Raw genomic sequence first — 16,444 nt, 5'->3', positions numbered from 1 at the left:
ATGTCATTACCGTTTACAGCAATTTGATATCTCAAACCGTTCTGGAGATATGGTAAAAACTGTTGTTGAACTTTGCAACACTGCTTACAATTATGTAATTCCGAGGACTTGTAATTACACCTACTAGAAAGTATTATTGTAATATAATAGCAGCAAAGTAAATCAAAAATTGTTTTAAGAAGTTCCCGCAAATATGCTATTTTAAAAAATATATGAAATGTTATCATTTTTATCATATCTCCCGAACAGTTTGAGATATTAAATTGCTTCAAACTGCATTATGCTCTTTATGTCTATTTAAAACTAACTAAGTGATTCGACCTGATACTTATCTAAACACTTTTTCGAAATAAAGTCCGAAAAAAATCAAATTTTCAATTCCATCTACCTTTGTTTGTATTTGTTCGAAATATGTCATATAATGACCATAGTATTCAACACAAAGGTACTTCGGAAATGCATTACCCCGTCTGTATCACTTGCATCATTACTGTTGTAGAACCTTCAAAATTTGGCTGCTTTTCGATGTTTGGGGTATCGTCCTTACTTTACAACACTGTATGACAAGTGTAATATTGTATGTTTTCGTTTTACATGTAAATTTGAAATACATAATAACGTAACGTAATGCCATTAGAAAGGGGAGCAACTTTATGTTGGGTTGGCAACACTGTTAACATTGTGGTATCGCAGAGTATGCCGAGAAATGTTCTCCAGCCTACATTTGCATAGTACAAAATGCCAGCATTTTTTGTTAATTAGTTTAAGAGTTACAAGGGCTTACCAAGATAAATAGTCTACTCTGTATATAATTTTTAATTTGAAATAAAATTTATTTTTGCAATTTAGTAAAACTAAATTTATTATTTTTAAAAACAAAGCAAAAATCTAAATTTGAAACACGTAACATATTATCAACAACAATACTTAGAACAATTGAACAATTCTTACAAGCATACTGCGCAAATAATATTCCATTTTTTCATTAACGATGTATTGTACTGTATTTGTGTACAATCTTAGCACGAAATATAATGAGATAAAATGAAATTATCACAAACAATAAGTTCTATGTTCCTAACATGTAATATTCGAAATAATGCCCTTTCGTTTAATATCTTTCTTTTTTTTTAGTTAATACTCATAGAGGTATTAAGAAATATATAACTTTTCTCTTATTACACATACAGTTTTCTTCACCACGATCACGGAAACAACACAATTAAGAATAGCTTTTCTTATTACACTAGAAATTAATGTTATGTCACTTTGCGCATAAAGTTATCAGAAAAGTGTTCTAATTCGCACATATATTGATGTCTATTTTTTTAAAAGAGATAAAGATACAATAGTTTAGTTGAAAAAGAAGGTTTTAATTTCGAAAAACGAAACTTTCATAAGCTTATGAAATGAAGCTATGATTTAAATCAGTGGTATTCAAGCTTGTTTCTCGCATACCTCTAACCATATCTCAAGATTTACATTATTCTTAATTCAAGTTACAGTTATACTAGTTGTCGCCCGTAACAATAATTCGCCTTAGCGTCCCCCTGGCCAACCAAACCGAAACTCTTCGAAAGTATAATTTAAAATAGAAAAAAATATATTTAAAATAAAGTCCATGTTTACCGTTTTGTCCCCGATATTTTTATAGAGATTTTTATTGACTGCTACTGTTGTTTGAATTCATTCACATTTTTATCTTTCTTTTTAGAGAAACAAGTAGAAATGATTTGGGAGATAAGATAAACTCAAACGAAGTTTATCCGCTCCGCGATTAAAAACCTTTGAAATGTTAACATATTAGCATTTAAAGAACAAGTTTTTGAAAGAGCTATGGAACAATAAGATGATTATCAAAGAGCGCAAATCACAGTTTGAACATTTCTTGTTTAATAGCTGAAGGTGCATGGCCAGATTATAAGGAATCAATCATATTGCAACCCAACGCCCAGCTGAAGCCTTACATGAAACAAGAAAGGCGAAAACTTTATGGAGAAATTTACTTAGAAAATTTAGTAATGGCAATGATTACGCCTTTTAAAGAGTCTACAGTATACTTCTGTAAGGTAGGCTATGAGATACTGAATAGTGCTTTGTATTCGCATACGCTAAAGAAAGCAATAAAGGCAGAAAGTAAGACTAAATCATGCGACTGGCAGTGGCAATTGTAAGGTGAGAAATCATTTTTAAAACACAGTGACATAAATACACTTGAAAATATTGTAAAGGATATTGGTGAAAGTATACCTTATTCTTTAAATCTATTTCTAAACAAATTGATAATTAAATGCATAAAGACGACATCCCAAAATGTGAAAAGAAACAAAGCGCTAGTTACTGGTTACACTATCATAGCAGTGGTACATTAAAATTTTGATTATTTCTGTAGCAAATATTCCACAGGGCTTAGAGGGCTGTAGGGTTTAGAGTATATTTACATATTCATATTGCATCAAGGCTGATTTTGAACTTGTACTCAAAATTTGGCTTGTATGGACAATAGAAAACTCAACTATGGTAAGGTCAAAGTTAATCCTACTCTTAGGAAGTCGGTCCAAATTATTGACTTGGGTGTATGTGTGTGTGTGTTTGGCAGGCATAATTCCAAAAGTTAAATTTTAAAAAATAAAATAAAAGTGTAGTAATTTCTATGATTCACTTTGCATTTACAGCGATTGGCTAAATTTTCTTAAGGTACTACAACTAACGGATTTACGGAAAGATGTAACAGGACATTATTTTAAATTTTCGAAAGTACTATTTTTTACATTTTACTGCTCGTAAATTTATCACAAGCAATTTTAACTTTAAAACCATTACCACAAGCAATTTAAACTTTTAAAAATAATGTCTTGTACTGTGGTTTCAAGAGAACCATTAAAGAAATCAAAAACTGTTTCGTAACTTTCGACCAGTCTATCTGTGATTAAAAGGATCGAGATATTGTGGTCTCTTCTGCAGTTCTATTTCATGTAACTGTCAAACTGAAAATTTCCAAATGTTGTCGTTAATGTAGAACATATGTCTATGTCTATGTATATGGAAAATACGTCTATAGAACATTTTCACTAGAAGTAGTCTAAAGAACTATTAGGTTTTGTAAGCGAAATCAACAGAAGAACGATTGTTTGAGCTATCACAATGTCAGACATAGTGATTCAGGCTGACATCTTGATACAGAGGGCATAATCCAATCATCTAGATTTTCCCGAGATTTTTGACGAAAGAAGAAAAGAAAGAAAAAAGGAGAGAAGCTGAAAAATATAATTGTCGGGGATTCACCTGGATCTGCATTCATTGACAGTTTTCTTATGATTATAGTTATCACTGGCAAATTTGAATACTGTTTAATGTTGAATAAGTACAACCGTAACTTCCTAAGCTCTTTATTTTTATGTATGACAAATATTTATAGTGTACTTCTATCGCATGATGAGCGAAACAACTCTGAAAATAGTTGTTCCTCTGAACGTGCATTGAGAGGAAGAGAAAAGCAGTTAAATCCAACACAACATATTTGACAATCATATTCGATATAAATGTCATCATTGTTAATATATGCTTCCATCAATATGATAATAACGAATAAGAATTGTAATAGAAACGTCACAGGAAAAACGTAAGTATAAGCCTCACTCTATATCAGCGTTTCCCAACCGGTGTGCCGCGAATGGACCGCTGGTGTGCCGCGAGGAAATCGAAACAAAATTATTAATTCTATAACAACCAAATTGCAAGACATAGGAAAAAAATGTGTATTTTTGTATTTCACATTAGTATGAATTTCTAAGATGGAAAAAATTACTGTAATTGTAATATATTATTCTACATCTATTACTGTGTAGCAGACAGTATTTCGGCTCTTACACATTTAAACGGTTAGCTGCTATGTTGCGCTTTAATTGAAAGTCATACTAACACCGAGAAATGGAAGCACTTGTACGGTACGCGTCAAGTGAACGTTCGTAGAACACTCATTCGAACATGAATGACAGAACAAAACTTTGTTCAACAGGTGTGTTTTGACTTCGACGCATCGCAAGCTGTGTGATTGCAATAATATGCACCGTTTTGGTTAAAACAGCAAAGTTAAAAGTACAAGACATTTGTTTGTTCGTTCGTTATTTAGTGATCTTCGTTTTTAGTGAAAGGGTGGATACAGTTTTCGAAAAAGAAAGCGTATTTTTAAAAATCTGAGTCCTATATTTGATTGTTTTCTATTTAAAAATTAGAATAAAAACTAAGCACAATGAATTAGCATAGGGGAAAACCAGTGATCGAGCTTTCATTTCTATGAGAAGGAGATCAGTAATCACAGAAAAAAAAAATACCATGGTATTTTATATTTGCAAATAATAATAATATCTATGAGTGTGCCGCGAGAATTCAAGTTACACCCGTAGTGTGCCGCAAGTTGAAAAAGGTTGGGAAACGCTGCTCTCTATATATGTATCTTTATATATTTGAACTTCACAACTTTTTGAACAGGAGATGATAAGTATCTCAGGTAGAAACGAAGCATGAGTCTTACAAGAAATTTTATAATTTCTCTCGATTTGGTTGTCGGAACGTGCTCGCACTTTAATATCTTTAATTTGTCATTTCTCGAAAATGATGGACGCTGAACAAGGAGGATCGATTAGGGTCTATTTCAGAAAATGTACTAGTTTTATAATAATAATAATGTAGGATTGGTAAAAAAAATCTACAGATAAGTTATATCAAACAATTATGACAAACCTCAGGAAATAGTATTTACAAATGACTTTTGTTATTATTCTGTATATAATAATAACAGCTAGTTCATAATATTTTATAAGTTGAAAAAAAAAAAACAAGTTCTGTGAAATAAGTCTTGGACTTAAATATGAAGGCTTTGAAAGCCAAGATAAAAAGATAGATGGCAAGAAACAGAGGAAACGGAAAGAAAAAGAAATGACATTTTTATTTATAGATTATTATTGTTATTAAATTCAATCATATTTTTCTGTAAGAAGCTAAAATACGATAATACAATTTGTATTTCAAGTCCTGTTAAATGTGGACTGATCATGAAATAACATTGAGTTAACGATTTCAGAAGGTAATCAAACTTTTGAAAAACGGAAAATCATGTTTAACTGTAATTTTGGAATAGCAGTGAACATTTAAATGAAGTAGTAGAGTTTTCAAAGATAAGTAGGGGATTTTCTGTCTATTCAGACTTTTTTTTTTCAATTATTTTCCGTCCACTTTCATAATTTTGTCATTTCCTCTTTCAAATAAGTTTTACTTATTTTATACTTGAAATATTCTTTACATACGCCAATAATGAAGGAAGAATTGAATTTTTCGTGGCGACGTGATTTTAGTAAGTTTTCTCAGCTATCAGCCAGGTGAAATTAGTGATATTCATACATTGCATTCGAAACATCGGGTGTCAATACTTTCACCTGGCTGATAGCCCGAGAAAACTTAATAAAACGCCAATAATGGTTTTCCGAAGGCTTCAAAACTGCAGTGCAGACTCTAGTCTCTCTCTCCTAGTGTTTGCACAGAGCTTGTACGTAACTTCTATCTAATTGCGAATTCAGGAGAAATGATTTTCCTTAAGGCCTTTAAACGATTTATTAAATACATTTTATATTATAATTATAAATGGAGATGCATACAAAACTTTAATTATTATTATTAATAAGTATTCTGCCTTTCGACAGGTCCTGGGACTAATGAGGTTTTTTTTTTTTCAATTTTAGATTTTGGCTTTATCGGAGTCAACTGGAGAGATCGACAACCCATTCAAAACCTGTACAGAGGACAACGAGTGAAGCTGCGCTTGAATGAAGGAGAAACCAATAGTGTGGAGATTGGAAGAGGAGTCAAACAAGGATGCAGTTTGTCGCCCCAATTATTCAACATTTACAGTGAATGTTTAATGAAGGAAGCATTAACAGAAATTGGAGATTTCAAGATTGGAGGGCAGATCATTAACAAGATCAGGTATGCAGATGATACGGTTATAATAGCTAAAACCGAAGGAGGACTACAGGAGATGATTGACAAAATAGTTGACACTGGAAAACTGTATGGAATGGAAATTAACATCGAAAAGTCGAAAGTCATGAGAATATCCCGTGGAAACATGTCCTTACGGATCAGAGTAGAACAAAGAGAACTTGAAGAGGTCGATAATTTCAAGTATCTGGGAAGTATTTTGACGAGAGACGCTTACTGCACCAAAGAAATCAGGTCAAGAATTGCCATAGCTAAAGAAGCGTTCAACAAGAAAAGATCACTCTTAACTAGCAGGCTCAATATTGGACTTAAGAAGTTGGTCAAGTGTTATATATGGAGCATTGGACTGTATAGTTCAGAGACTTGCACATTACGGAAGTTAGAAAGGAAATATTTGGAGAGCTTCGAAATGTGGTGTTGGAGGAAGATGGAGAAGATAAAATGGACAGAGAGAGCAACAAACGAAGATGTTTTAAAATGGATAGAAGAAAAAGGACACTTCTAGCCACCATTCTTCGTAGAAAGGCCAATTGGATTGGACACATCTTGCGAAGAAATTGTCTTCTTCACACCGCCATAGAAGGAAAGATGGAAGGGAAGCGAGGAATAGGAAGAAGAAGAACACAGCTGATCGATTATTTGAAAGATAGGAGAAAATATTGGGAGATAAAAGAGGAAGCTGAAGATCGACAAAAGTGGAAGAAAACTTTAATACCTTAGTGAAATTTTATTCCACATTATTAACAATAATTTTTTTTCATATTAACGTAGGCAATCTAAACGGTTAATGGTAACAATATATATAGCCTAAATGGTAACTAATAAACTGTATTGCTATGTTGCAATATTCTACATAGACAATACAATTACAAACGGATCTCGTGATCACTGAGATAATGGCTATAAATGAGATTTTCATGAATATTGTAGAGTAACTTGACAAAGTGTTCACACAACAACTCACAAATTTCGTGTTTGCTAGCCCAATTTTGTAGGTGTCGGATACTTGTGGAAGGGCGAAGGTGTTTAGTATATGAATATCCTTCGAATAAACCCAGCTAGAAGAGACAAGTTACAATCTTTTGAAATCTGGTAGTTCTCTTCTAGCTCTATCCTCCTTCCCCCTAATTCGTATCCCAAGTGACTCCATTGTTTAAACTAATTTCTACTATAGAAGTTCTCGGAAAATATACATAACCGTCATGATGAATATAAATTTTTGATATGATATACAAGACTTCTCTCATTATGTTTCGCTTTGGCAAAACATTTGCAGAAGTATATGGAATGCTGAGAATGGCTAATTCAGAAACAAATTTTATTTGACTTGATTTGGCTGTCAGTTTAGCGTCCCTTTCAGCAGCGAGGCTGCGACGTGGATCTACAGTTTTATGTAGAATTTGAACCACATGAGCTCCCGCCGGGAATCGAATCCGGGTCTCCCACGCAAAAGACACGTATGCTAACCGCATAGCCACGAGAAAGCTCAAGAAAGAAATTTGAATCGTTATGTTGTTAATATTGTCAAACATATTATATTTACACATCAAACTAATGCAATATCTGTAAATTAGCCACGTAGATATGTTAGTAAAATACAGATTTTGATCCGCATTTCTTTTCTGATATAGCAAAGAATGAATTATATTGAAAAACAACCAATATAAAGATCATATCTCGATAAACGATATAACGCTCTTCTTCTAACAATATAATGTTTTCATCATTATCCTAATTAATTTTGCAAAATGCAATTAAGTGTTCACTTTTCCAAGGAAGTACTCGAAGTAATATATAAGCAAATTCATTTGAAATCAAAGCCACTGCAGGTACGTAGTAATACAACGATATCATTACAAGCAAACTTTTCTCATTCAGATTTTATCCTTAAGTACCACTCGAAATTTTAGTTTTTTTTATAATTCGATTGAAGATAATGCCAATTATCCAGTTAAGAAAATGGTAACTAGGATTCATCGTATTTCAATCAAGGTGAAACTTGGCCAGAAAATGCTATTACAAAGTATGTGCCACAAAATGTTTGAACTTTCAAACCAAATAATCTGGCAAAATTTTATCGCAATCTTCTTTTGTTTGATATTGCTCTTCACTTTATTGTATAACTCTTAATCAACCGTTATGTGATTTTATATAAGTTATATTCATACCTTTTCCCCCTACATCCACTTTGCCGTCCTTCTGATAATGTTCCACACGTGTCGGAATCTAACCAGGGTTCAAGTACTAGTATTTTGCATTTTGGAAGCAGACAGCGCAAGATTTTTACCATTATTACAAAAAAGCTTTCTCGCGGGGCAAGTTGCAATATATTTAGCAATTTTTTTGCATTATGATAATTCACACATATTTATTACAAATAAACAGGGTGTATCAAAAGTCCAGAGCTACAGGCTAACCCTGTTATGAGTGAAGATATGGAAAAATGGAAATAGAGGAAATTTGTCGAATATAGGTTATTTTCAATTTAAAAAAGGTAGAATTTTTCCAATCACACCAGCCGTTTGGACTCCATATTGGTGAGGTGCCCTACGTTAAATAAAAAAGCAGCGTTGCCAATTCATCAGGTTGTTGAAATGAAATTTTACGTCCCATAGTTATGCAGGCTAGACTAAAGGAAACAGTGATGACAAATGAATGAAATGATGGCATGAAGAAAGTGGGAGGAAATGGAGAACACCGAGAAAACCCACGCACATGGTGTTTGGCCACCACAAAGCTCACTTTATGTGAGCTGGGATCGAACCAAGGTCCCCCATGCACCAGAGGTAAATGCTCTACCACTGTGACCCGTATCAGCAAGTTGTTCTCTTGGGTTCTCACCATACCAACAATACGGCATTGTAAGAAAACGGATTTGGGATATTCTAAGTTTAAGTTCCTCATATAACAAGTACAAGTTCACCTTGTCATTTTTGCCTGTCCTTACGTTCTGTTTCCCCAGACTGCTGAGCTGAAAAATGTTACATTTTCCATTTAAGGAGGGAAGCATAGGGCCCAAACGGCTGGTGCGATTGAAAAAAATAATACCGTTTTTAAATTGAAAACACTTATTTTCAAACACTTTCTTCCCTTTCTATTGTTTTGTATCCCTACTCATAACGGAATTTGCCTATGGCCGTGAACTTTTGGTACATCCTGTAAGTAAAAAGAATAAATCTTTTTTTTTTTTTTTTAGTAGACATTGTGTATCTTATTTAGAGATCGTGTAACATATTTCATCATTTAAATTGTTCCATTATCATATCCCTGTTGTGATGTTTCATCTATTCTTCTTGTTTGGAAGGTAATTTCTGCCAGTAAATGGATCAAACCAGTTTTAATAAACGTGAGACAAAAAATGCTTCAATTAGGCACAATATATGTGAAAAAAAATGTCATTGGCGAACGTTAAAACCCTCAATAATATACTAACAATAATTAAATATCGAAGAAGAAAATAATTTTGTATGCTTAATGATCCAATCACTGAACATTTGACTCTGAAAAGTCAAAATGGAAATATCTCACATTTTAGTTGGTAAGATTTAGGAATTCTGTGAATTATCAAGTTACTGAATGTTCTATTGAGATTAGAAGTTAAATCCACGCTTACAACAATTTCCTCATGCATCTAGCTTTTAAAGCAAGTGGTTTCGAAGTGATTTCTTTTGTACTACAGTAGACTCCCGAGTACCCGGCTCACAACTATCCGGCCTCGTTTTCTTTTATCATATTTAAATGAGGAAGGCAAGGCGTTGCATTGGCAATATTGCCAAGGCATTGAAAGCAGGTAGAAGCGACGCCAGCTGATAGCATATGTTTGCGTAAGTGGAGGGACATTGCGTTGCGAAAGACAGCTAAAATTTAGAAGCAGTCATCTGTTAAGGACTTTTTCAAAAACTAAAAACTTTAAGTTTTGACTATTATCTTATGGCTACCTTTTCATATCTGTGTACTGTAAAAATCAGTTTGAGTCAATTTTCTTAATGATTACGACTAATTTTATGTTAATGTTTTGTTTATGTTTCCTGCATTTAAGGAATTTATGTTAAAATTTGAACTACTGTGTACGTATTCTTTAACTTACTTTTTCTCTAATAAATTCCTGAAACGTACAATGCAGTGCATAAACATTTATAAACTACCAGCACAGAGTCAAATAAGAAGCGAGAAAATACGTACTGTATTATATCAGTGAGTTTTGGTGTAAAAATTGTGTCTTTTGGTATTGGTGGAGCAAAGAAATGAGTTTACAGATCTCCGGCTTTTTTGTTATCCGGCCTACCCTTCTGCCACATTAGGCCGAATACTCGAAATGTATTGTATTTTGTGTAAGGAATCATGTATCAAGTGTCATGCACTGAACAAAGGAACGCCGGGGCAGACATACTGAAAATAAAATATAAGATGCTTATACAAACAGTAACAGAAAGAGATTGTAAGATTTGACTGTGAGAAAAATGAGATAAAAAAAAGTACATTATTGTTATGTACGTAATGTAGACGGGATATTTTCAACCTATTCTATATTTTTTTTCTTTTTCTCCTTTCTCTTGTGTTAAAACGATTTACTGTATACAAAATTAAAAACATTAATGTGTTGCAATGTTTGCTAAAGTCCTCTGCTTATTTATTGGAATATATAAATTACTTTTTCCCTTCATTCAAACAATATATGTATATATAATTACTAAAATTTCATTTACAATATAAAATAATTTCGTTAGTTACTCTGCACAAATCGGACAACACAAAGGAAAAACTACGCAATATTTAAACAGGACAACAAACGTCAAACCATTACGAAAATAATTGAAATAAGCATCTCCCAGATAAATGGAATAGATTAATTCCCATCTTAAGAGTGACTTTACCTAAAACTATATTCCTTATAATGAACAGAGATTGTAAAGCACCAATTGCACGAAAAAAAAAAAAATTAAAAATCACGGCCTATTACTTGTTTAATGCAGGCTCGACAAAAACTGTAAGACTGTACTAAAAATATACGATCATACAGATTCATCTTATTCTTATTCAGGTCCGAAAAATGCTTGTAAAATATATTGTACATTTGCAGAGATATTGTTTTAATAATGTAAAACATTAATCAATGGAAATTGTATCTTTGGGAAATGTAGAAGATCGATACAAATATTTGCCAGTTCACGAGCAAGTTCTGTTTTTAAAGAAGAGACTACAAAAGAATTTGTTTGTAATTTGTGACAGTTTAGAGCCCTTTAAGTATAGTGACGTCCGTTCCGTTTGTCTTAATGTAAACGTATGTTATATAGTAAATGTGTGTAGAGATTATTTTAAAGTCAAAATAAGTCATCTCAAAGCTGAACCACTTAATATGTTCTGTTCGAATCAGTAAATGTCTCATATTTCCAAAAACATTCCTTACGGACGTACTAAGACGTGCAAATTCAAACATCATATATTTATTATATTATGGCGAACAATTTCTCCGATCTCATAAAAATAACTTAGTCTTTATATAAAATGTACCTTTCTATAAAATATACATTAATAGTAACGAATACAAAGGGAAAATTAATCCAATTTTATTCGAATATGTATCTAGTTTACGGATTGAAACCACAGCCAGTACGTATGTAAGACTTCGTAAGCATCGGATTATCTGTCACTTTATATTTAAAAAAAAAAAAATGTATATTTCACAGAATATACAAATTCAACTATAGAACAGAAAGCCAAGTAACAGAATAGAATGCATATATATATATATACTATTAATATATCCTATTAACAGTTTAAACAAAATCCTATTCTTTCATGCATAAATAACGCGGTATATATGAATTTTTCGAAACTCTGCAGCAAAGTTTCACTTCAGAACGTATTGGTACACAACGTAAAACAAATTGGTAACTTAATGTAAAATTGATTGATTATCCAGTCTTACACTTGGGCAAAAATCAACCTCGAAGCAACACACTGCCATTCAGTGTCAGTACGTAAGCATGTATATGTATGTGTGTGTGTGTGTGTGTGCGTATGTGATATCTACCACATCATAGAAAGTCTCGAGTTGCCCTTTAGTCTTAAACTACCTCCAAGTAGTTGCTCTTTCGTTGATTTGCGATATGGTAAGCGAAGACTGTTTGTGCGACGAATACTTGCGAGTGACTCCATTGTTTCAATAACCACTTCAGGTTTAGGTCGGGTGAGGCGAAGACTATCAGATCGATTGGACTCAACTAGAGAATCTTGAGAGCTCTCGTAACCTGATTCAGCTACTGCAATGTCCACAGTCTCTCTGCTACGTTGCACACTCACAGATTCTGAATTCGTATTGTCATCATCATCATCACCATCTTGTGGCTCGTACAAGGGATTCAACATAAAATGAGGTGATGCCTGTCTGGATCGGAAGGAAGCATGATACAAATCTTGTCGAAGAACATCTCTTTCCAATTCAAAAAGCAGTGGAGAAGGTGGATGGCGACTTACCTGCTCTTCCAGCTGGTTCAGAGCTTGCGCCGGGGATTTCTCCTGCTGTCGATTTTTGTTGACCTCTTTCTCCACGTTGATGTAATAATCACGGCCGTATCTTCAAAGAAAGAAAAAAAATCTTCTAATTTCTACAAACACTTTTACACTTTTTGAAAAACTAATTATAATGTAGTATATCTACGCATATATGAAAATTTATTACGTAGCTCTAATAAGATTAAACTATAATGTTAGATAGTTCAAAATGATTACTTTGAATGTCGTCAAGAGCAGTGGTCGCTAAACTTATGAAGCTTCTGACCATTGTTTTTAAATCCTACTGTGAAATACCAACCAAAAGAACTACCAACTTGTTTATTTTTTAAAGTATCTTGCATTTGTTTATTGCTTACAAACTTACATTCCTAGTAAATATGAAATCAATTTTAATTAAACTGTATATAATAAAACAAGAAACTGAAATTTAAGAAAAAAAATAATATATAACAAATATTTTTTGTCGCTATTCTGGAAGTCGAATTCTTTAGGTTTAGCAACTTTTACCCCAAATTGGCAACACTGATCAAGTTTAGCTAACCGGAGCGTTAACGCAATCTACCGAAAATGTCCCTGCGAGATACTAGTACCACGCAATCGACGGTTTGGTGATCACTGGTCAAGAGTAATAACCTTCAAGAGTGAATACTTTTGTTGGGCTGAAAAAAGTAATAATAACTGTGAAAACTCAATCCACAGTTCTAAGATATTAATGTAGGTGGTTTATGTCCAAGAGTGCAAAGTTAACGACATCTTAAAATTTTAACTAAACTTTTATAATTCTTTTGTTCGGTCCAACAAAATGTGTTCACTACTGTTAGGTAGCACGTAGCATTATTACTGTACGAATTAATTAAAGTTTCTATTTAGACGCAAGTTCTTTAAATATACCCATCTCTTGAATACCTTCCAAAAATAGTACAAAACTCGCTACGTTAATTCATAAATTTATATATATAAAACTGAAAGTTACTATGTTTGTGACTTAATAACTCTTTGACCGATCTCGATCAAATTTCTAACACAGATAAGGTTCAGGCCTGGGAGTGATGTTATCATTTCATTTTGACGGTACAACGTAGGAGAGGGGGAGATATACAACAATAAATAAAACTTAATAACTCTTGAACCACGAAACCGATCTCGATCAAATTTGTCACATAGATGAGGATCGGGCATGGGATGGTTTTCATAATTTAACTTTGACAGTGCAATTCAGGGGAGAGGGAAGCGGAGATATTTAAAAATGACCGAAAATGATCGATATTAGTATCGAATCCGTTGTTTTCGGAGTCGCTGAGATAAACAATGACACTTCCGATACCGTTTAAATCCAAATTCAGCCCCGCAACTTGGGGAAGAGGATATATACATAAATAAATGATCGAAAATACTCGATATTAATGTCGAATCCATAGTTTTCGAGGTCGCTGAGATGAACAGTGATACATCTCATGCCGTTCAAATCCAAATTCAACCCCCATTAGTACTTTATGTCCAAAATGATATTCTCCCCATGCAAAGACGGATATTCTGCTAGTTACAGCTTTTTTGTTATGCTATCTAGGTACGATTGAAGTAATGTTCAGACTTGAGATCAGCTGTGAGACAATATTAATTCTGTACTTAAACTATTGGATCCATGGTTTTGTGATATTGAATGAAAGGTCAACTTAAAATACAATTTCTTCTGTACAATATTTAAGAGTTACTGTTCGAATGAAGTTAAATAAATTGCACTACGTTATCAATATCAACAAAATTTCTTGGTCCAATTCAATATGACAGAGATATTTCCATGTGGGCATAGATGAACAGGTAGTGTTCTGGCTTCGAGAGCAGGAGGTACCGGGTTCGAATCATGCAGCAAGTCATCCTGACTGAAGGTTTTGTCAGTCACACCAGGTAAATGCCGGGACGTTAACTTATGTAGCCTTAGACTATGGCCGACTTCATTCAAAAATTACCTTCCAGTGTTTCGTTGTTAATTATTTATAGTGCGAAATGACTTCATAGTCGCATTTTCAACCCCATTAATAAAAATAAATAGGAATCTCTCCAGTAGTAAACTTAGTTCAATATGTTATCTATTGGCCATACATGGAATCTACACTTTTAAAGAATAACCTATTTCGCTTATCGCCAGAGTTTTTTAAGATATGGAATCGATTTATGAGAAAACAATAATAATAATAATAAACCTTTAATGATTTTGTACAGTATTTAATGCGTTCAAAGTACAAGATGTACGCAATTTGCAGAACATGTCAGAATATATATTATACTTGTTTATTACATATTATGCTTACATATAATTAATTAATTACAATACGATAAATGATATAAAATAGATCAAAATAACAATTGAACAGTTATGTTTTCGAAGTATTGTTTGCGTTATTGGTTATTGAGCGGGGAACAACTCCCCTAAATAATGTTATTTTCATGTGTTTTTTAACCGATGTTTCAAGTACTTCCCATGTGTACTTTTCTTTAGGGCTTGAGCTGAAAGCTTTTTTTCTATGCAGTTCTTTACATAGTTTTGTAACAGCAGTGGTGTGTATATATACATATATTTTTATAAGATAGTATAATTTGGTTTGTGCAGTAGCAACTAAATCAAATATTATTATGTCTTCTAATCGAGGATGTTCAAATCCCTGTATGTACAATGTTGTCAAATTAAATGCCAGTGTAATGTTCAAATTCAATCCGCATTTTGTAATTTATTATGTGGATTAAAATAAAATATAAAATATATAATAATAAAATATTTACAGTCTTAAATTTTGTTTTTGTTGATGTAGTTGGTAATGATGGTATCGTAGTCCTTCTCAAGGTTTCCTTTTTCGGTACTCAATAGCGGATCTTTTGTCCTTATATAATAAGTTTCAAATATAAGTGACTGGATCTAAGATCTAAGCTCTACCTTTTGAACTGTATATTTTGTGGTTTGGAGATGTTTTGAAACCCTGAAACAGCTTTTGTATACTCATGAAACTCCTTAATGTATTTCTTTAATTTGACGTAAATGTTTCTTTTGGTCATGCCTATATAGAAACCATCACAGGAGCAAAAGACCTGATATATGCCATTTACGATGTTTTTACCCACAAAACATTCTTATAATGATTTAAAGATCTTTCCATGTTTCTAGGGGATTTGAAACTAACTTTAAGATTGTGTCTTTTAGTCGTTTTCCTTAATGTGTACGATATCCCTACACAACTAAAGTAAAACCCGTAAGGGATGGGGGTGGGTATCTTGACTTATAAAAATATTGTGGGCTTTTCATGTCCGTATTTCCATCATAATGAGACTGATACATTTTACATTTTAGACGTTACATTTTGTAGAAAATTCAATAAATTTCAAACTAAAGTATACAGAAAACCTTTAGCAAGTAATATACTCGTAAAAAGATCTAAAAACCATTCCTGCTAGACCAAGGTCAACATATGGATAAACACGTATTTTAGAGTTTAGGTTGGTAACACTTCAGGAAGTTTTGGCTGAAGAACTACAAAGAATATCAAACCTATGATGTATTAACGTTTACAGTCCTATTATGAAGGAAACACAAAACAAAACGCCCACATTATTACGACTTGAAAAAACAGGTCTGAAAAAATTGTACGCAAGACATCCTCCCTGGATATAATTTCCGTTGTGTTCAGGGATATCGTAAAAATTAAGGCAAACAGTTAAAATACATTACCCTTAATTAGTTTCAACCCTCCCCCCCCCCTTCCTAGAAACATGGAAATTTCTCTAAGACATTATAAAAATTCCAGGGATGAACACAGCTTAACTGGCATATGTCAAGTCTTTTGCTCCTGTGACGCTTCCTATATAGGAGTGGCCAAAAGAAATATTGACACCAGATTAAAGGAACACATTAAGGAGTCCCATGAGTATGCAGAAGCTGTCT

General features: G+C 33.0%; 1 protein-coding gene across 12 annotated transcripts in view; it reads right to left on the bottom strand.

Annotated features, from left to right (window-relative positions):
• The window catches only part of LOC145684179 (uncharacterized), a 692,246-nt gene that overhangs the window by 47,285 nt on the left and 628,517 nt on the right, over positions 1-16,444 (bottom strand). For all 12 annotated transcript variants that reach the window (XR_014131255.1, XM_081756189.1, XM_081756245.1 and 9 more), the window contains one exon: positions 12,475-12,574. Coding sequence is in view for 11 of the 12 variants with exons in the window: in XM_081756189.1 (XP_081612315.1) it covers positions 12,475-12,574 (100 nt within the window). In the remaining variant the exon portion in view is untranslated. The remainder of the gene's footprint in view (positions 1-12,474; positions 12,575-16,444) is intronic.

Source organism: Thermobia domestica, chromosome 1 (genome assembly GCF_964235325.1).
Source record: "Thermobia domestica chromosome 1, izTheDome1.hap1.1, whole genome shotgun sequence".
NCBI classification, from domain to species: domain Eukaryota; kingdom Metazoa; phylum Arthropoda; class Insecta; order Zygentoma; family Lepismatidae; genus Thermobia; species Thermobia domestica.
The sequence above is the reverse complement of the archived record's forward strand: the minus strand, read 5'-3'. Positions and strand labels throughout refer to the sequence as shown.